The following is a 24,344-nucleotide window of genomic DNA, read 5'->3' as shown; positions in this document are numbered from 1 at the left end:
TGATTTATTTCGGCGGTCCGTCTCCAATTCTTTTTTTTCATTATTACCACCCTCTGATATTACCATCGGATTTATTGCGCGTTACGGCTAATCGGACTTTATCTATGCGAGTAATATCAAAAATCTATGATGCCCATCGACCGGGCACCGTGTAACGTATAATCGGATCGATGCAAATTTATAATATAACCCCGAACTGTGAGCAAGAGAATGTTTACTAGTACGAGTTATTTCAGGAAATTAGGGAGATGCACCTCCTCTGCGTGACGCCCCTTGCTGCAGAAACCACATTGCAGCCGACACCTGCGAAACGAACGCCAATCGCGTATTTATAACATGATATACGCGCTGAGATTATAACGGACAGCTTGTGCGCTTATTAAACTCACGCATAATGAATGCAAACTGCACACGACCCAGCCGGCGGCCGAAGGTTTTTCATTAGCATAATATCTCTAAACGGTGACGACGACGACTATTATAATGTGCGGTGCACTGTCCGAGCATAACGAATCGCCGGGCGACTGATTGATTAGCTGCCATTATTATTATTAATACTACTATAGCTACTTCTATACTACAACACACAGCTACCACTACAAGTACTATAACTACTGTGGCTAGTATTATAGTATAATATATTATACACGTATGTGTATAGGTACCCAAACCTACCTAACTACCTATCTACCTACCTATCTCTGACTGTATATATATACACACACATAAATACCTGCCGGCGGCGGGGCTACCGGGTAATATTTGCTGCTGCACCGTCTGACTTCCATCCTCGCCCACGTCTTCCCCACCTCTGAAAAATTAAACACTACTGTTCCGCCGCGTACATCACATACCGTATATACATCATGTAGCAGCTCCGGGTTAAAATAATATAATATTATTATAAGCATGGTGATGGCAAGTGATTAAGCGTCGGGCGTTTTCGTGATGACGGAGGCTGCGGGCCTCGATAGGTCGGGCGTTAATGGAAAATTGAAGTAGTCGTCAAGGAAAACTAAATAGAAGAAAATACTTCATCGGGGATCGGCATCGTATATGAGACTTACAGATTTTTGAATATATATCGAAAATTAAAAACGAAAATTCATCGTTTATTTCGATTTTTTACAGTTTAAGATAATAATTGGGTGCGCGCGTTATTATAAGCCGTCGTTTTTCTCGTTAGTACCATAATATAATAACACAATAATGATGTTGTCGCGTTTTAGACAGATAATGATGGTTAAATACGAAGTTATAGAATATATTTCTCCCTCGCAGTCTTTATTTTTCTCATCACTTCGAAACAAAAGTAGGTATATTATTGAATTTGTGTAGGTAATTTCTATAGACAGAACTATGTCAGTAGTATTGTGGTTTAGGTATGAGTATAGTGTGCTTCAAAACTGCATGTGATCTGATCGCTGAGAATCTTCCGTTCTCCTTACATATGTGAAATGCACGATTTGTGTTCGTCTTTGTATATGTGTATATTATATAATATATATATATATACATATACAGGCGCTTACATCAGATGCACGAATGTTATATTTGTGGATGTCAGTTTTATTTTATTATTATATCCGGTTTTTTTAAATGTATTTGTATTTATAATTTTCTCAATGCGTGATGTAAAGCGTATGTGTGTAAATTTTCAAACCAAATCGTACACGCGTATAAATAAGTATAATAGCTATACATGACATATAGTCTTTTAACAAATCCCTCACATGTTATACGTCATCCATCACGTATTTTCTTGTTTGACGCAAAAGCCCGCAGGCATAATACATAAGAAATAGCGTTTGAAGAACAAATTAGTTTTTACAAACTTACACCTGTGCGTTGTTAATATTGGATTAGTATATTTTACAGTGTTTTTATCATTATGGCAATAACATGCAACTATATGGTGTATTTGTATATAAAATGGTGTCGATATATAAAACCTATTCGATTTTAGCGGTAAGAAAACGGCTTGGACCATGATGTGTCGCAAAAATATTACGATAAACAAAAATCGCTTGCATCCAGCCATTCCAGCCTAACCATGGTATATATAACAAATTATTATATACGATATGATGTGCGTATCAACATATAAATGAACGCCCCGAGGTTTCGATTGTCGGTTATAGCAGCATTGGTTGTTGTGTGGATAGGGATGGTAGTTGAGCATGGGGTGAATGTTGGGCAAAAGCAATAATGACGCACTCGCGATTTGCCGCCCGTCTGCTCATCTATATAGTCTCGTCGCGAGTACGTGACCGGTTTTCCCAATAGAGCAATTTATCTTTTTTCGGCCACTGGCGTTTCCCGCCGCTATTCCTAGTCCCTTCCGGACACATTCTCATCGTGCACTCACACGCACACAGACACCCACCCTCGTACTGACACAAGAAACGTCTCTGCACGTCTTCCTTAAAAGAGTCGAGAGCGTGGGGTCGTCTTCTACGCGAAAAGTTTTACTTTTTTTTCATACACATGCCGTGCGTGTATTTGCAGTGAAGATATTTTTTCGAGGGTGTGGTGGACTTTGTATTGTTAACGATATACACTCATGGGTACTCACGCACCCAGTCACTCCTTCATCCACTCGAGGTCTAAGCGTGAGGACCAAAGGTTTTTGACGAGTAAATAAAATCAGCCCTTGGACCTAGAAATCACGCTCGCCAGCATCTCTCGGCCCGCCGCAGTCACCAAATTAATAAATGTCCACTCGTCAACCCAGGTTGACTCGGGATATTTTTTATTCTCTTTTTTCCTTCCTCGACACGTTGCGCGTTTGTAACGATCATTTTAAATTGCTTTGTATATTTTACTAATATTATATTAATTTTTTTCGTTTTTGTTACAGTGTTGGAAATATTGCGAAGTACTGCAGACCGAAGGCAAGAACATGAAGAACATTTGCGAACATAACTGTGTAAGTGTATACATTTAGAATTCATCATATATATATATATATATTGGGTTATCTTCTATACGTCATTACACGTTTTTTCATTTTTTTTATTTTATCGACCCCGATTGGAGACTTTCCAAACCTATAAGTACGGCTGTGAACACCCATTACGGTGTATCGTGAAAATTGTTTCACACGTTCACAAATAAATCGTATGAAATATCGCTATGTTTGAAAGAACAATTCTCCTAAAAAAATTTAAAAAAAAACCATAAATGTAAAAATCGATTTCAGAAGTTGTATTTATAATAACGTCCCATTATATTATCTTTATAACGTACTACCAAAAGTAGTAGAAAAAATGTAATGAATTAATGTTTTCAGCACATTCGTCATCCACCCAATCTTTTTCAACGACATTATTTTGGAAAATATTAATATTTAATATGCATATTTGGCTGTGGATATTTTTATAATATAATATATAGCGAGGGCGTTATTCTATACACTCGTACTACTGTAATTTTTACAGAAAGTAAAAAATTTGGGGAGTAGTGCCTTATTAAATATTATTAAAAACAAAAAATATCATGTATGTGAACAGCGAAACACTTGTATTTCATTAACACAGTTCACTGACGAATTTCTATACTCATGAGAATTATACTCTAAAAAATGTCATGTTACCCATATACGGTTCATATAGACATATAATAATAATGGAACTTATAATATTTTGCCCAGGACTTAAATATGGAATGCACTATATTAATGTCACTTTAATCCATCGCCTTGTGTACAAATTGTATATAATACCTAATATCCGTAAATACACTGTGTTAGACGTTGGTTTTATCGGTGGTGACAACAGCGTTGTAAGGGTTGAGTATTTACGCATTATGTGTAATTCTTCTATTACCTATAATAATATATAAACTCTTACTCTATTTATATGGCACATATATTTTATGTAATATGCAGTATAATGTACGGTATAAATATGAGTATGATCGAATACGATACTCATACGCATATTAAACCATTATAAGTCGTAGTCATGGGTGCCCAATTTCGTCTTTCGACGGAAATCCGAATCGCATACCGAGTGGACCCATTCAGTTTACATTCCAGACTACTATTATATATTATGAATATTATAATCCTCGTCCGATTTCGGTGTGTCGTACACCTTGAGCGGCGGCTAATACTTATCGACTCAGCATCAAACATTAGCGTGTGTATCGGCGGAAAGCCGCCATTTCACCTCGATGGCTCGAGCATACTCGTGGATTTAATTAATAAAATTCAGAATCATTAATAGCAATAACCGTTTTCACTCATATAAATCTGGAATAGTCTATTTGACAAGCTACATTATATTTGTATTACAATCAATTAAAAAAAAAAAATCACACATTGTCCAAAGAGGCATTTAAATAAGCTTACTTAACAAGTTCATTTTTACAAGTATCGAATTATTTGATAAAATAATTTTTATCGTAATGAGTAATGACAATCTGTTTATATTTCATTATTCTTATTTGTAGGTAGTAGAATACTTTTACAAAACATGTTGATGCATTATTATAATTATCAATATCATACGATAGTGATTGATAGGAAATGCATCTGATAAAAACGATATTATAATATGTGACTTTATGTTTTATTACGAATTATGTATATTACTGTATAATATAAATAGGTATAGAAATTGTGCCCAAAAATTATAATATAATATATTAATATGTAATATTATAGTATGTGAGGCTTAGCCGGTGGTTTTGGTTTTAACGTGGTCTTCCGTTCGAATGCACACAGTTCGTTTTGAACGCGGCCGGGATCAAAGGGTGAATTAACATTTATCGGATCGACACCGAGCTGAACGAGAAATTGTATTCGAATCGTGTGCGGTGGCGATTTTACGTACATATGAGTATACAGAATTAATATTATGCGCTTTTAATCAACGCACTCTTTCAAAAACCGTTCGTTTGTAAAGCGCCTAAAAACCTCTCTTCAGCAACACCACAGCTTCATTATCGGGATAGTTCGTTGTATATAAAATATTTATATATTGACAACTAAGCATTGATGGACAAACCTTTTTTTTTATCGTCTACATATGTATTTATAGTTTATACATTTTTTTTTCATGTGAGTTTTTCCAAGACCGCGTGTGTGTTACTTATTTATAATACTCAGTATTTGTTTATCAAACATCATACTGCAGCATAGATAGTGGCCATCAAAATTCAGTCTGTTTACATAACAAAAATCTATCTGTATACCTTGTCTTTACCTATTAATATTATATTATTACGTGTCAGTTTTTACAGTAATTATTTTTTATTTAAGCCTACTATTGCAGTTAAATAATTCGATACATCAGCTAAAAATTACACATGATCAAAATAATGATAAAGGAAAAAACGCTGTCATTATTATATACAGAATTAATAATATAATATAATGATGATGATGAAAATATAAAAATGTTTTATCATCAGGTTAGTCTCTGGCGCAGATAAAATTAAATATTTTTGTATTTCATAGAATAAGTTATGGCGTTTTTATTTCTATAAAAAATATTGCTTGTCGTATATTACGGACTACGTTTGATAATTTTATATATTATATACATTATATATTATTATCAATTCGTATTACTTGCTTGAAATAATGAATATGAATTAACTAACTCCCCGAGGAAAGTGCAGTCACCTGGCATAATCTTTTTTTTAGGGTTATTTAACTTTTGTCACGTCCTGCAAAGGTAAGGTACCAAGCTATACATATACAGTGCGATATGAAACGACCTCATATTTTCATATTAAATTGTTTCCTTTTCTTTTACGAAAGATCCAAATTGAAACTCATATTTCGTATTGTTTTTCACCAAAATTTTCGTATATATATATATATATATATATATAAAGTAACCGCTCCGAGCAAAGAAATATAATAAACGTGTGGAATTCCCCGAAGTATATATAATATATTATAAAGTCTCGGTTTTTTCGTCACGTGTTTCCGGCGTTTTTCATTTTCCGACGACGGCAAACCTTGGGAATTAAAATTTTAATGAACGTCTCACCGGTGTGTAGTATTTCAGCACAGTTGTAAAATTGTATAGTATATTATATAGGTACACTGTAAAATATATATTAAATATAATATATATGATAATAAAATGGTAAGGCCGTGTGCATTTATACACTCTTTGTGTAGGTACCTATATACTTGTAGGTTTACGTGTCTCGTTCACACGAAATTTTTCGATTACGATAATACAATAAAAGAACGGCTCGCAAATAATCCGCACGAAGGTTTTTGGTCCTAAATACGACAAACTACCACCCCCGGCGAAGACGCGCAATAATTCCTTATAGCGGCGCGGGTGGATCACACACGTGCGGTTACGACGGACAACGCTGGAACATAATATTGTTATAGTGTACATTTACGACTCGGTAAAACGTCCTTGATTGTGGTGAAAATACCCGTTCACCCTCTCGCTGGGTGGTATAACACAATACGTTTTCACCCAAAATTGGATTTTATCGCGTGACCGATATCATTGCGTAAAAACCGCACACGAACGAAGCGCGCGCGCGCTAGAGACCCCCTCGAACGCCATACGGTATAATATCATATAGGTATAAATAACATATTTATAAATCGCCATTCGATGCGGTTTCACGTTTGAGGACACGGTGGTATTTTACATTATAGTATACCTGTGTAATATACGTGACACCCGTTTTGTATTATACGGCCTTACCGTTTAAACTGTTGATTTAGTAGCACGCCACAAACGCGTTTGATTTCTAATAATTTAGTACTCGTTTATTAATATTATGTAGGTACTCCGGTTTGTATAATGCGCGAAAACCGTGTTCAGAGATTGGATTATAATATAGCTGCCTGGAACACACAGCAGTAGGCCGAAATGAACGGATAGTCGCTGTTATAAAAATGTCAACCCTCCAGCCCATCGTACACGCGTATTATATGCAGTGTATAGTATATAGATACATATAGTACGTATAGTACTTATATTGTAATGTGAGAGTGTAGCGGAGAGTGGATTCCTATAATAGCGCTCGTCCGTTTGCAAATTTTCTCGAGACGATATAAATTCAAAAAAATAAAATAAAATAAATAATCGAATTCCCCAATAGGTTTGACTACATTTACGGTCACGTATAAAACAATAATATATGTAATACAGTTGCTGTTGATGCGCCGTCGTCGGCAGCACTGTTGTCAGCTAATTCTAGACCATTATACGAATTCCGCTCCGTACGAATCGTAAACAACTACTTCTAAAATATACCTGTAGGTATACTTAAACATTCCTAGATATAACCGTCGCCGAATCCGGTCTCAGAGTTGAGAAAAAAAAACTGTTATCGCTATTCACAATGAGTAGAACTGAAAAAATAAAACATTAAATCGCTCTTCAATATTGTTGTTATTTATCCGGAGAATTCCACCGTCCCATCACACGCTACAAAAGCGGTCGCTGATCAATATGCATATATAATTTAATAATACTATATGTACATACTATACTATATTATTTGCAGGTAAAGAGTGCAACACATAAAAATATTTTAAAACATTTAATTACATTTAAAAAAAAAAAACCTTTTTATAGTTACAAGACTACGGAAATATTATAAAACCCCTATTACTATGCAGCTTTAGCTGTAATCCATGACCGATCATTTCGTACGTACGTTTACATCGGTTATATGTATTAGTGTAAATGTTTTCAAATCTTCTGGAATCGTCGTCGTGGCGATGTGATTAAATCTCATTTCGTTCTTTTTTAAATCCCAACAAAGGGTAACGGTTGTGCTCATTAATCCTTTTAAAGCGCGCCCCGATGTAGTAGTAAAAAAAAAAGCTCTAAAGATGTTCCGGTCGGTTTTTAATTTTTTTCTCTCCCTCTTATTTTGTTGTATAAAATCTGTAATGACACACCGTCGTGCAACAATTGAATGAAATTTGAATAAAGAACTCCCGACTGTGGTGACCAAGAGACGAGCGAAGAGGGAGAGAGACAACCGAACGCAATACGCGCTCGCGCGAGCACACATGTATATAAAACGAAAAAAGATCCCCGGCTGAATATTATAACAGTGCCGAGAGACTTTCACGACGACCTCGATGAATAATTCATAATACTTTTTTTTTTATACTTCTGTACTTTCAGATTTAATTTTTCCCTTTTAAACTCTCAAATTAAAGCAATCGTCTTGACGGTAATTTCAATCTGGTAACCAAGTATCTATTACCTATATATATATATATATATATACTCTCACTGCCTAGTGTCTGCCAATCTCTATATTATGTATTATGTTGTCATATTAAATAATATATGTAGTGTCTACGCTTTGTCACGTTTGCAGATGTATTAGTACGTAAATGTATACCTATGTATATAACTCGCACGCTAGTGCGTATGTGCACGTGTGAGCACGATACTTGGCCTCTGGGTGTAAAATAATAACACTAATAACGATGATAATAATAAAAAATACTCATGGCTACTGTTTATATTTTTTCCTCGTCTTTCACCGCATCGATTCGCGATAACGATATGTATATTATATTATTATTACACGTGCTGTGCGCCCCAGCATCTCCTATAGTAATCGTCTTATCCACGGTGTACATAATGTATACATAAATCGCCGTCGTTATAATAATGATAATAATAAATAATAGTAATAATAATAATAAACGAGTGCGCGTTGCTGATGAATTCACTCGAAATAATTGAGCTTATAATAACAGTAGTCGGCCGCGGGCGGCCCCACAACCGAATGCAATGCGCGCGTGAACGCATTCAACTCCCGTGATATTATATTATTTCAGAGCTTCCACTGTAAGAAATAACGTTCGGGCTACACATACTGTTTTTCATTTATCCGAGAACCAAGATAAAAACAATTTTTTTTTTTTATTATTATTCGATTATGCCTCGGCACAACACTTGAGACATTTTAAAATATTTTAAAATCACACTCGTTGTGTGTGCATTAATTAATAGTTGCATGCATAATTTTGCACGTTAGCGCGAACTCAAAGTATTATAATATACAATATTATTTTTTTCTTAGATATCTGTTATTTTTTTTGCAATGCGGTCAAAGTTAAACAGTTTCCAACAAACGGCACGATAATATTATTATTATGTTATTCTGCCGCAACGGCTGCAAAAGTCTATGCACACGTGTAACGGACTTTGCGGTCTTAATGCAGTGTCCTCAGGGATCGATATACACGTATAAAAGTACTGCTTATTTTGGTGTAAAAGTTGAACACTCGTTTTCTTGAAAAGTAATAATAGCTTGACATATTTTTATTTGTATAATTTTTAGTTATTACAAAATAAACTTTTTGAAAAATGCGTTTTTAATATCTAAGTGGAATATTTTTCCTAAATTATAATACAAATCAAATGTTGTATAGGTTTTAATTAGTTATAATTTATAAATATTTAAAGTTTAAATAGACGAACTAAGTAGCACAGGGTCACTAGGTATGTACTCTACTTCGCTTAACTTTAAATGCTGATTTAATCATGAAAATGTCGCTAAAAACATTTAAAATGTCTATATCATCTCAAAAAAGAATTATCGTATTACATTTTTTTTTTTTAATACAAAGGCAAAAGTATTAAGTTAAAACAACTTTAATGTTAATTTTAACTGTTAAAAAAAAATAAAGCCAACGAATATTATGATTTATGAATCCAAAATAATTAAATTGAATTGCGTAGAGATTCGAATTAATAGAAACTGTGTTTTTAATTTAGAGAAATTCTCGCAATTGGTGGAAAATTATTAAAAAATTGTTTTAATAATTTAAGAAATTATCTAATTTTAATATGTAAAATAAATCCACTTAAAATTAAGAAAACATTAATTGTGTTCAAGTCATTTAAAAACAATCAATACAGAGCTCATGAACATCCAGCTCTATATTTATATGACACACCTATTGCAATACTAGTTATTATCATTGCTATATATATATAACTGATTTTCAGTGGGGCAATATTTTACCTATATATATATGATATTCCAACTAAAAAATATTATTTATATTTATACGTATATACTTTGTTTCATTTTATTTTTTCTCTCGCAACTCGCGCTCGTGAATTGGTTCGATTTTTTACTGTGATACGTTTATTATATCCATTGGTGTACCTCAAAAGCACGGTGTATTCGTTTCGATCGGTTAGTAGTTATATATTGTTCAAATGCCGCGTTTTCAATACAAATGCGGGAACCGGCGACGGGCTTGAGTTTTTATATTAAATTTCCCGGTTTCCGAATATTAATCGACTGCCGGCGATTGTGCGTGGGTGGGTAGCGGTGGTCCCAAAAGTACGGTAGCCACGAGTAAGTATACACTGGATATATAAATACCTATATAGAGCGACGGGGTTTTATTTTCATTAAAAAGTTGGTTGACTAGTGTTCTTTCTCATTCTCTGTCTTTTTACGCTCATATTATATTTAAATACTCAAACAAAAGATATTGCGCTGGCGGTGGTCGTCGCGGCGAAAAACGAATTCCGCTGTGACATTAAATGACTTAGAATTCACCATAAAGTCGTGTAATTATGTATCAGTATATACGTACCTATAAAATACATTTTTTATTATCATTATTGTTTTTCCTCACAGAGTCCGGAATGCGTGCCGTTACGGGTTTTCACAGTCTTTGGCCAATCGATACTTTTATGGTTTTTTTGTTTAGCAAACCCTCTCACCGCCGTCGTCATGTACATTATATATTATATCGACGTACTCGTACTTTTTTTGCGTGTATGATACTGTCTCCGGGCGAAATAAACAATATCAATATTATAACGCGTACAATAATAATAATAACAATAAAAACGGTTTCCTGGGCGCGCGTGCCACCGGAACGACTATATGTACATTGACAAAGTATACATAATAATAATGCATGTATAATGTGCGTAAATAAAAAAAGCGATGTCCCTCTCGATGCTCGACAATGAATACGATCGTCGTCGGATTTTTGGTGCGAAACAAATCGATAGAAAAAAAAATGTTAAAAACCCGTCTATAGGACTTGCGACAGTTTTGTCTCTTATAATATAGACGTTGCGTATAATAATTTATACGCGCCTTACAAGACGTGTACATATTATTATATATAATAATACAGTTATATATATATAATAATAATACAGTTATATATATATATAATACACCTACGCGCTTTGACACCCGCTGACGAGGTCCAACCGGAGTATATAATATTATTTATGTCTCGCGGCTTGTGTGCGTGTTTGTATATCGTTTCGAATACTCTTATTGGTATTATACGCGTAGTCATGTATTTTATTGTCCGCCACTGTTGATTGACGTATTGAATGCGTATAATACTGTCAGCGTATATACAGCGTGCTTGCGCACGTGTATTTGATATTCTTCGTGTTGTGTGTCGTCGTCGGCGCAGACGGCGAGTGAGTCTCGTTTATGTGTGTGTGTGTGTGGCATTGTTATCGCGTCTGTTATGCATACACAGACGACGACAACGATAATAATAATAATAATATTGTTACACTATTGTCTGCTGTGCAAGCTGTGACGTACCTACCTGTTTTCAGTATTTTTTTTTCGCTTATCCTCCGTATGATATGCGATCGCATGTTTGCACATGCGTTTGGGTCACCGATAATCCAAATAGATTAAAAAAGACATATTTTGAAGGGGACTGTGTATTATAATGTATAGGGTACCCCAGTACATACTACCATTGCAGACCCGACATGAACGGTATGTTGGGTCCTCGAGGTGAATACGATGCTGCGACCGAAATCTGCTATTATTATTATTTCGTTATTGTTATTATATATTTTGTACATACCTGTACCTGCGCGTTATCATACTGTAAGATGAGACACATCGCATACACACGCACGAACAAATATACTTATAATATTACATAGGTACACATAGGAACTCGTATTGTTCGCGGGCGGAGCGCATCGCCAAAGTTATGACGTTCGTTTTTATTGTGCGTGAACTAAATCCACTATAATATCGTATGCTGTTTTTTTTCATAAGGCTCGAAAAAAAATAACATATAATAATGCGGATCGTGTGTACGTCGTCGTTTTCTTTATTCCTTTTAGTGTTTCGCCCACTGTCGTCAGAACGGTTGCAGAACGTTTGCATTTTTAGAATTGCTCACAAGAATATTTACGAGTACAATATATATGCTTATACAATGGTATTATATGTTCTATAAAAAAATATATAAAATATATTATAAAATAAATAAACACGTGGCTTATTACGGGCGTCGGTATAAATTTCACTTTGATATGGCCGCTCGCTCACGCACACCACACACATATACATTCTTTATTTCGACCGCGTAATTATTTGCGGACGCTGCATCCGATGCTGGCACATGTCGTGTCGTTAGCTGTTTCGATTCCGCTATCGTTGAATTTGCTGATTTAGTCGGTTTTTTACGATACGTTTGTCATCATCAAACGGCGAAAGACGGACCGCCTTTGCCATCGTTATCGCGTCGCAGGAATACGCGATAGATATCATAATGTACAACACAAGACACGCAGAATGACGGTCGGTTTAACTTGTCATATTTCGCTCGAATAATAATAATAATAATAATATATTCTATCAATCAAGCTCAATGAAATTAAAAGAACCAACCCTGGACCTTCCACGTCAACACCCCGAGAAATTATATGAGACCTATATCAACAGATTTAGAATAGGACATACACACATTACTCACCTATATTTAATGAAAAGATAAAATTTTCTCGTACCCTAACAAAATACAAAATAAATGTAAAGAAAAAAATTCAGATCATCTATTTTAAATTTTTAACTCAAATAATTTTCATCTGAAATACTATACTACAGTATAATGATCACGGCCAAAATTTGAAGAGATATAAAAAATAATTCACGTCAAGGATTCCGTACAACACTCGTCATTTCCGGTTGGAGATCTTTTGCCATTTATTTATAGATAAATAAATACTTTTTGTATGATATAACTAAAAAATACTACAGAGTATCTAAATATAGGTATTAAGATATGTATTATAGTGGTGGCAAAGCGGTGAAAAATATCAACACCCAACAATAATGCGATTTGCCACCGGAGATTTACATATAAGTGTTTTTGTTTACCGTAATATTGTATTTACTTCTCATAGCTACTGCGACGTACGAGAGTAGTTTTGTCTCATCGTTGAGAATGTCTAACCGGGGAATGCGACAAAGATTTACGAGATTGATGAAAATTATACCCAGTTGATTAAAAAAATAATATCTGAATAGAGAAACGAATGTAATTATCGTTGTTTTCAATAAATTTTGAAAAGAATAATAATAATATAATGCTGCTGCCTGTATAACGGAGGCACACCGGTTTCATTATCGTTATTATTATACATTTTTTTTTTTACTTTACCATAAAAGTCCCGAAGCATAAAAATATATATACAATCTATATAGGTACGTAGCTAGTGGACGCGGTTCGTCGGTAAAACGAGTTCTTCCGATAATTAGCTCTGACTTATTTTTCCTTTCATAAATATTAATAGAAAATTATACGTAGGTATATACACAAGTAACTTCATTTTTTTTTGCCTTTTGCGTGCAAGACGTCGTAGTTGTTATTGGGTACTTATTATTCGCAATAATAATTAATAATATATTTATACGCGTATGTATTCAATCAATAGATGTAATACTTTTTTTCCCTAAACGAACGTTGACCACTACGCCACACAAACTACCCAGCGTGGTGTACAGTTTCCACCTGTGTATAATATAACAATTTATATATTATATTCTCTCGAGTAGGATTTTTCGCCAAATTACTTTTGCGCGTGAGCGCCACAAACTGCGATTTTTCAAAAAAAAAAAAAAAAATTGTCAGCTGAGCACCGAAAATCCTGTGGATTGCGTGTTATTATGTGTAACGCAGCCGGCGACCGTTTTGATAATCCCTCGGATTACTATTATATATTATTATTGTTATTATTATAATACCTACCTCCTATAATATATATATACTCGCGCTTACAGCCGTGAATAATATTGTTCGACGACAATTTATTCTCGTTAAAAAAATAAATAAATAAAAAACAAGACAACTCGCATAATATTTTGAAACAGGGTCGTAAATTTTGCACAGAACGTTTCCACAGACAATATTATACGTGTAAGCTGTATTATGATACGCGTGTGTAGGTATTATACGATCATACGTTCCTATATAATAATACACGCTCGTATTTAATTTATTGTAATGTTATTATTTTCGAGTTCAGCGTCGGTGGTGGCTATTTCAGACTACTGTAATATGCGTATATGGATGACACGACGACTGTAGATTTCTATTTTATAGCCAACAGTTCGTAAACAATTTTTTTGGAAATGAATTGGTGAAGGTGGTCGATTTTTCATCGTATTTTATATGTATAAAATATAATTTATAAGTATGATATTAATCATATTAATCATATTATTATATTCTGTTATATTCTCGGTAATCCGTAAAAAATAAAAATGTCATCGGGTTTGGTGTCCTTGGGATCAGTGTTTGTGCGACATAACTGTACAGACGTTCCGGTCCAATCGATTATTATATACTTTAATAACCGCTGGGCGGTCTCGTATACTTGGGTAGGCAAACAATTATTTTTCCTTTAATATACATTTATAAAATATATACGAACGAGAAAATACGTGTTTCTAAATTAATATAATGGTGGGTACGATGACGGAAGAATATCCCTCAAACAAACACCGATGGGAAATATTTACAAAAGGCATTTTATATATATACATAATAATAATCGTCTCTTTTAATGGTAACGGTTTTGAAATTGTCGTCTATAAGCCGCGAGGTATTATATTTATGCAGGGGGATCCTCGCTATATTATGTCTATATATACTTTATACATACCTAATATATCTACGACGACGGGCGATTATTTCTGAAAATATAATATAAACGATGTGTTTAATTTGATTTTTTCTTAACATTCATAATATAAAACGGGTTGATATAATATTACACAAAAAAGTAATATTTATATAATCGCAGTCACTAGATTTATCGCCCTTTAGTAGGTATATAGTTTATTATTATTATCAATTGAAATGAGTCTAACGTTTTCAGAAATAATCGCTAGCAGACCTATATACCTAGTACTTGCTTTAATATAAATTTGATCGCTCGCCATAAAAAAATAAACAACGTTTTATAGTAGGATTTTAATTTATTTCATTAATAATAATAATACTACCATGTTGATAATTAAAAGTACCGAGATACAGATATATTTGTATAGACTAGGTATAGGATATGTGTTTATGTAAGAAGATAAATAGAAAAGGGTTAGATATTAAGTAAGTTCGGTAAACAATTTTGATAACGAAGTTTCATTATTGGAATCATATGGCATAGGCACTTTGATATTGTTGGAGCCAACAGATGTTTATACAGATACATATTATATAGGTTGGATTAATCGTGAGAAGGAGAGATAGAAAATGGGTATCCTGAGTTTTTTAATTAGGATTATGATAGTTTAGATTATTATTGTTTCAGCTTTTGAGAAGAGATTTATTACATGACATCCCTTAAAACATAGTTAAATGGTATTACTTATATAACATTTAATTTACTACAATTATTGTTATGTACCGTTCTATGTTTAACAAAATATTATCAAACAAACTTCCAATTTATATCTTTGTATTAAAATGTGAATTTTGGCAAATCGTCTCCTTGTCTTTACTAGCACGTACTGCGTATTACATAATAACTGATCATTGTCTATGTTTTTTTTTTTGCGTTCCTGCAGGACGTGGGTTGCCAGGAAGCCTGTTCGTTCCACGACTGGCACGGTGGATCACAACACAGCCCCGTGGTGGAGGCGCGAGGCGAACGGGCGCTGACCATCGAGTCGGGCACGCTGCGTTGGCCGCGGCCATCCGACTTGCTCTCGCCATCCGCGCAACGTCTCGTGTACGTGATAATGCGGCGCCGAGACCCGGGAACCAGGCGCTCGTGGTCCCAATTGGGCCAGACGCCCGGTTACAAGGCGCGTCTGCCCAAAACAACGGCACCGTGGACAGTCCGCGTGCTCGCAGTCTCAGCAGAGGGTTTGGTGACCATATTCAGCCCGGCGCCGGTCACCGCCACGTCCGTCCTACGGGTTCCGGTTGAATCTGTTGCCGCTAGAGGTGCCGCGGCCGACGCCTCTCCGTCGCAGGAGCTCGCAGCCACCCAGCCACCCACACTGTCGTCCCCGGCGGCTACCCCTGTTTTACATGACCTCCGCGACGCCGACATCATCATTAGGAGCCTAGGCCGCGATCAGATACTCGGCATCCGGTTACCGTTGGCCGCCAAGTCGGCGCCCCAAGAAGAGTCTCTCCGCCTCATGGTGAGTAAAATTCTTTGTAATCTTTCACTATCTATACATTTAAGTATTCCAATTTACTCGCGTTCTTTGACTTATTGATTGGATTTGGAAATTTCGTTGCCGATTCAGTCTTCCGGTGTAAATTTGCCGAAACATTGATGGCTATAAGAAATATTTTGTTTTATTTTTCTCACTTGTTGACAATCCAGAATCTCCATAATATTCCGTATTCTGAGTACTCCTTGGGTAACAAATCGAAAGAGAGAGAGAGAGAGAGAGAGAAAGCCGCGTGTATTTATGGAAATATTTACGATTTATCAAAAACCGTCTCTCTACACGAGTAAAAAATATTGTATGGTGCCAGTTGGGACTAAAAAAAGAAAATAAGCCAAAAATTACCCTTCGCCGTAACGGTCTGTGCTTTGCATAATTTAGTAGTATATATTGTATAGAGCTCACCTAACGTCGCGAAAAGGACGTAGATTGATGAGAGTGAGATCCACGCGACGACGACGACGGTGTAATATTATATATAGTCCAGAATCTTCCTCTCGGATTGATGATGACTTACTCCGCGCGTGGTTGCGCGTAGTATATCATACAATATATACGCGATGATATACCTATATATTATGTACATATGTGTGCCATAAAGGAAAATATGAATATTTGTTACGCGGGGCACGTTGCGGCCCCGCCTGGCCCGGAGTGGGTTCGTACCCTGTCGTTTCGCTCTCGTTCGCACGCACGTACGCACGCGATAGACTGTATAGGACGAATAATAATAATAATAATAATAACAATAAAAGTAAAAACGAAAACTAAATAAACCCGTGGCCATTTGCGACGTGTCTATCGATCGATTTCCTAGGCGGATTCATTCGTTTGACATTTTTTTTTTTGTCGAGTATACCTACGGGTTATAGTCCAAAATTTGGTCGTTATTTTCGTTATTATTTTCTACTCTATGCTCGTGACATAAAAACTTAACTACATACATGTATTTTTACCGTTGTAGGTATCTGTTTATATCTATACTTATATGTACACAAGTGTATTACATGAAAATATTTTTGTTATCTCATTGTGCATTCCATTGTGATGATGATAATAATAATATAATAATAGATACGCATTTTAACGAACCAGAAAATTACGATTGTATAGTATATGATTGCGGAGGTGTTTTTTTTTCGTTTTGTTTAGCACGCAGCTCGTTAAAACGACGAAACAATAATCAGTATACCTACATAAAATCCGTCGTCGTACTTTTTTTTTGTTCTCAAATAATCCTAAAGACAAAATCGGCTCCGTGGACTGCAATATAATAACGCCTTATAGTTCACAGAGTCCGGCGGCCTCGTCGAAAGCTATCAATTAAAGGCATGACAGTAATACACTATACTTGATATTAAAGTACAATTAACTACCTATAAAATTGAGGAATACCACCATGCATAAAAAAATCTGTAGCGACACGTACGAGATATGGTGATAACCAATATTAATCGATTATTGAATTGAATTTAATTATTAATCTAAATTAAATATATGAACAGCCGGGGCAAGCCTAATTTATTGTTTATTATCGGTTCCATTACGTAATTAATAATATTACGTTATATCCTATAATATAATGTCACTTTACAGTACTTATCGGAGGAGATATCTGGGCCTATAATAAGGTACATAATAAAAAATTATTTTATTATTTTATACTCACAAAAAATAAATTATGGCATTACTAAAGTAATGTACACTAAATAAAATATGATTTTATAAACTTAATACTTTGAATATGAAGAAACGAATATCAGCATGTGTATAACATTGTAATAACTAATTTAAATATTTTAAGTGGGAGGAGGCTGCAATTCTCTAAGTCCAAATAAAAATACCTCTATAGTCTGTCGATCGATTGTTTTGTATGAATTTCAAAAAGCAGCGTAGATATATTATAATTGATTTTGTCAATAAATATTATGTATGCGACATCATTATATTACGAATGATCCGATTGAAAAAATAAAAATCCGGCGTTTGCATTGCTACGGTGGCTGGTAGAAAATCAAAGGATCGTTCAGGTCCCCGCGAATAAAAGCTGCGTCAATCTTTTTCTCGCGGACCGGAAAATCGTTTGAAATACGATACGTTGTGATAAAATTATTATTGTTCGAACACCTTGTCATCTTCGTCACCGCCGCCTGCGAACGTATAATAATGATATAATACGTCATAATAATATGCCGCGCTGAGCAACGGAGAATAAATTATATTATACGATGAAAAACGCGGGCGGACTGCGTGTCGACTTTGCGGCCCGCGGGACAATAAAAACAGTAAATTGAGCTGTAAATTTTTATAATAATAATAACGATAATAAAAACTCCCAGTAAACAACGACCGTAAAGTATCGCGCGTAACGACTTTGTTACGTCGGCACCTGTAATAATATATATATATATATATTATTATTGTATTATTATTATTAAGATTATATTGTTTTTCCGCCTTCTCTGCCATCGCAATGATTCCGAGCAAGCATAATACAGCCAGTAATAATAATAATATATTCTCTTGAATTCATTCAATCTATTCCGGCGAGATACGCACACACATATATGTATAAAGTACTGTCGTGATTTCGTTATGATATTATGGTAATATAATATAATATTATTGTTGTTGTTGTTATTATTATTATTTTAGTAGTTGTTTACTCTCTCGTCGTTGTCGGCTGTTGCGGCAAAATGAATAGGCTCTTCCGCGTATAATATACACCCATAGTTGCGCGTGAGAAATTCGACACCTGCGATACGCGCCAGCGTCAACGCTGCCGTTCCCCACGGCCGACCGATAATAATATTAATAATTGGCTCGGTCTCTCGCCCGGTTCACGTGAGTGCGCCTCCCCCGTCGCCGCGTACTATATGCATTAGATACTATAATGCTATACACGCGCGTATAATATTATAATAATAATGGTAATATTAATATTGAGCGCGCGCGAGTATATTAATCTAATTAAAGCACACACGTCCCGTAAACGTGTGCGCAACATAATACGCTTTCTAAATAATTGTAATCATCGTGCGAGCGCGTCACGCCGAGGCTGGGTCGAGTTCCCTACATACCTATCGGAATAATAATATAATTATCGCATATGACGGAAAAAAGTGATTGTTTTACGGATTTTCGTCAAATTAAAAAATTCGATTAAATGTTCGTTTCAGGCGCTAATTATAGTTGTCGGTTCGCTGTCGCCCGACCGATAAATATTTATGTTATACACGTAATTATGTATAAAATGCAGGTATACTTTTTGTATACTTTTATTTTTTTTATACTTAGTTTTTAATTTGCACCGAAATTATAGTGTCTATTGGATTATTTTTATCGGTATCCTCGTTGACGAAGAGAATTAATGGACCCCCGAACGACAATAATAATTTTTCGGGATTTCTAAGTATTTACCGCCTTTTCCGTTAGTGTTAGTTATTAAAAGTTTGACGTCCGATACAGTGCCTATTACAAGTATTCATTTTTGACAACAATAGTTCACGTATTATATCGTTAATCAATAATAATATTATAATGTAATATATATTTTCATTTACTATTGATATTAATGTTATTACAGCTATAGGACATAATAGCTGTAAAGTCACTACTGGCATAGTGAAATAACCACCTTCCACAATCTAAAATTGGTTATTGGATTATACTTATACGATTATTATACTCTTATACTATACTATCGAAACTCGAAAGAGTAATTATATTTAAATTTTGTGGCAAATTACAAACGCATTTTTAAAATACTTGTGTAATTTACATTATTTGTTATACATTATATATCATCTAGGTTGATTTAGACCACGTTCCTACATTAAATCGCATATTATACACACATGTTTTTTCTCAACAATTTTGGCCGATTTTTTTATTATACTTGAAAAGTAAAAAAAATAATACACAAAAACACGTGTGGCGGCATAGACGACCTTCGATCCGATATGAGTGCTCTCCGACGATCCTCTGCGGCGATTTCGATGGGCGCCACTTCGATCGGCCGCCAAATAATGCGTGTGTTATCTGATCGGACGAGGGTGAGAGAAAAATAAAACGCGTCAACGGGCTGGTTATTGATTACGATTATAAATAATAAATATATATATATATAATATAGATACTATCGTATAATATCTTTGGCCGACACGCACCCACGCACGCCACCCCCGCCCACGCACACCACCCTCACCCGTGTCCAAACATTTTTCTATCCCATTAAAATATGTCTCGGGCGATCGAAAAACATTTTACGATAATTCATTAAATCCCTCCTATCGTATATATATGTATATATATATATATTTTATGCACTCATATAAAAGTGTTGTGCGTCTGCCTGTATACGACGAAGATAATATTCTGAAAAAATCGTTTACAATACTGTAAAAGAACGATGAATAGAATATATTATCACTCTCCCTTGTAAAATGTAAATAACAATAAATATTTGGAAGAAATAACGATTCTTCGGTATTTCATATGCTGCGTGTGTGTTAAACGAAGCGGAGCTGAGAAAAATATGTGAATTTCAGTTTCAATAAGAAATAAGACATCCATTAAAATTCCATCGAGTTTTGAATAAACGTTTATCGCTCTGTATCCGAATCGCGACTATCGTCATCGAAATAATTACTGGAATCATTTTACGCGTTATTTCTATGTTTTTGTCATCCATAATATGAAACCAGCTAATCGCTATTTCGTTTTTGTTTCCTTTTGAGAGCATTTGCACACAATCATTACCTAATAATTATTTACAAAAGACGAAAAAATCTTTAAAAAATGGATACGTCATTCGTATAAAAAAAAGCTTCTTATTTCAACAACGATGACAGAGACAGTGCGTCGACGCTATTGTGCATGTGGTTCAAAAGGGGTGAGATCAACGATTATATTACACGTCCAGCACTCACCAACGCCTTATTTTTATTTTGTTATTTCGAAGTTGGCTTTACTGGTTGCGTGCACCATAATGTATTTTGATTTTTCGCAGCTTTTATAAATTCAACAAGTATGTACATAATTTTAACGAGGTTTTCTTACACACGCTGAGCGTTGTTTATGTTACGATATAATAATAACGAGATTTTGTTAACGTGGCATTTGAAATCCAAAAATATTTTTGCTCAGAATTAGTTATAACATGCGAATTATTTTTATTTTTTATTATACATTTATACGTTATATATAGTGTATACGAAAACACGCGCACAAAAACCGCCATTGATTTCGTTTACCGACAGTACCACCTCAACAATCCTTCACTACTTCAACCACTGTTCACCCGTGTCGCTATACGAGTTCTAAACTACCCAGGACGTTTTGACAGTACAATGCAGTCGATGTTTTATTCATATCCTATCAACTTTCCCGAGTATTATTATTATTTATTATTATTATTATTATTATTATTATTACCTTCATAAAAAATGCTGTAGGTTATCTGGATTTTGGCAATTTGAACCGTTTGGGAATACATTTTCTAGGACGCGGTGTCAGAGGTCCTCTGACTTTTACGTTTCGGGGTAAGGGTCTTTGGAGATATAACTCCCAGTGGTGTTGGCGCGGGAAGAGGTTTTACCGATGTTATTTTTGTGATTCAATAACATTTAACGACTTTTCGTTTTACGAGTCCAAAAACTTAAAACTATGTATAATAAAATCACCACTATAAACTGCGCGAGCGTGTGTACTGTGTATATTCTGTATGTAATATTATGGAGGCGATGTATGTTACCTTGTCGAAATCATTTTGAATCCGTCTAGAGGTTTTCAATAATTACCAACTAGAAATAAGTTGTAGCGAACAGTTGGCTTACACGATGCACATTTAATGTGCAGTATTAATCACACTTGAACGCAAGGGTTAATTGACTTGAGACAAAAAAAAAACTCAGGATTAATGATAATGTTTTCAATCAGGATTTTGCGTACCGCGCGGACCCTTTTAATCGAAACGAATAATTTCTTGTGTGTAACATATATATATATAACATTATTATTTGTGCCGCCCACTTATTCCACATCGTATACTTACATTTACGAAAATCTCAAATTGTTTGTAATATAATGCTTCATCGACTTAACTATTATACTTTAGTAGTATATAATATTTAAATATGTATTATTCCAATTTTTTCTGAGATTATAGTTGTAACTTTTTATTTCTATTATTAGTTTCACTATCTAATCTTATATTGTTTACATCACGTATAGGCTTAGTGCATACAGATACATTTTTCTAGGGGTGGCACAAGCTTCAATATTTATACCTTTATAGTTTTTTTTATTTAAGTTTTAATAGATATTTATTATTTATATTTTATATTTCACTCACGTCCGATTATAAAAAGTCAAATGCCTTACCGCTAAATTAATTAATTAGGAAACGTTCCTCTCACCTAGATGAAGGTTCAGCAATGAAAACTCGTCAATCCTTCTCCAATTTAAGTCTTTAATTTTGTAATATGATTAATGTTATTTATATATATTTATACCATATATCTGTGTATATCGGGAGCCACTTTAGTTATTATTATTAGATAAATAAGTTTATTTCGTTTTATAGGGCGATGACAATCCATCGGACTCATCGGAAGTGTGGAACCTGCGCGAAGTGTCGATGATTCATCAGAAAGTGTTGGTGATCGCCGAGGTGGCGTGGGACGCCCGCCAAGTCCATCGTCCTGCCTACTTAGTCACGTGGGAGATCGACGGCGGTGGCCTGAAGGGCAACTTGTTCACAGACACTACGTGCGTCACGCTGTCCCTGTGGCCGGATACCGCATATCTCATACAGGTCAGTAAATCATAGAGCACAATCATACGTTAATTGCGATCGCCTTGCAAGAACAATGACAATAATACATATTATATATAATATCGACTATGAGGCAAGAAGCTAATCTGTATGCTTGAGTACCGGCTGTCATGTCGTTATGTCCGTTCTCTTTACATCATATGTACTAAATGTATACAATTAAAAATATATATTGAAGTCTGTTTTACTTTAAAATGTATATGTACAAAAGATATAAAGCGTAATAGGGTGTTGGGCTGCTATGAAACACTAGACAACGGTCATAATATAACATGCAAAGGCATTTTTTGTTTCAAAACTTTAAAATTTAAATACTTACCTCCGCTTATCGTAATTGTTTTTACGGTTTTCTGTGTATATAATGTAAATATATTATTTTAAAACGTATTTTATATTAGCATTGCAAATATAAACGAAATTGTCTCTCTACATATTAAAATAGTTAAGCGTATAATAGGAATCCCAAACTGAATATATTCACGCGAATCGTAGTGACGTAGTGTATAATTTATATATATATATATATAACTAAAAAAATGAGCAGGATTCTTGAAAGTGAATTTAAAATTACGTTTGAATTCGGTTTAAATTAACCGAGTCTCTGAACGGTGGCCGAATACCAAAATGAGTTTACTGCAGCAGAGTTCACGTTTCGAAAATGTAGTGTCTCACAACCACTGAACACAGTCAAAACTCTACCATGACGTTTCTTATTTCTAAAACATATTATAATATAATTCAAGTCTTAGTGTAACATTTCCAGCGTTTTATGTCTTTCTGCTTGGTTTTAAAAATTATAACATAAATATACTTACATATTATAATTTCTAACGCTGATTTTGTGAAATTAAACCAGTGTATTGTATTATACAATATAAACGAACGATCATTAACACTCAACTCACACACCGTTTTTGTATATGGCGGAGGGATGAAGAAGCAGTGACTACATTGACGTTATTTTACATGCATACACACACAATACATGTCCCGTAAAAGCCGGAAGTGGAGGTTTACCAGATGCCTCGTGGTGCAGTGGGTATTTAGGGGT

At 34.7% G+C, this 24,344-nt stretch overlaps 1 protein-coding gene across 1 annotated transcript in view; it reads left to right on the top strand.

Moving 5' to 3' along the window:
* The window catches only part of LOC113558264, a 112,682-nt gene that overhangs the window by 66,490 nt on the left and 21,848 nt on the right, over positions 1-24,344 (top strand). Inside the window, exons 3-5 of the mRNA XM_026963742.1 lie at positions 2,861-2,929; positions 15,838-16,422; positions 23,042-23,272. Coding sequence (XP_026819543.1) covers positions 2,861-2,929; positions 15,838-16,422; positions 23,042-23,272 — 885 coding nt within the window. The remainder of the gene's footprint in view (positions 1-2,860; positions 2,930-15,837; positions 16,423-23,041; positions 23,273-24,344) is intronic.

The sequence above is a fragment of the Rhopalosiphum maidis genome, chromosome 1 (assembly GCF_003676215.2).
Source record: "Rhopalosiphum maidis isolate BTI-1 chromosome 1, ASM367621v3, whole genome shotgun sequence".
In the NCBI taxonomy this organism is placed as follows: Eukaryota; Metazoa; Arthropoda; class Insecta; order Hemiptera; family Aphididae; genus Rhopalosiphum; species Rhopalosiphum maidis.
This window is presented reverse-complemented; position numbering and strand designations above follow the sequence as displayed.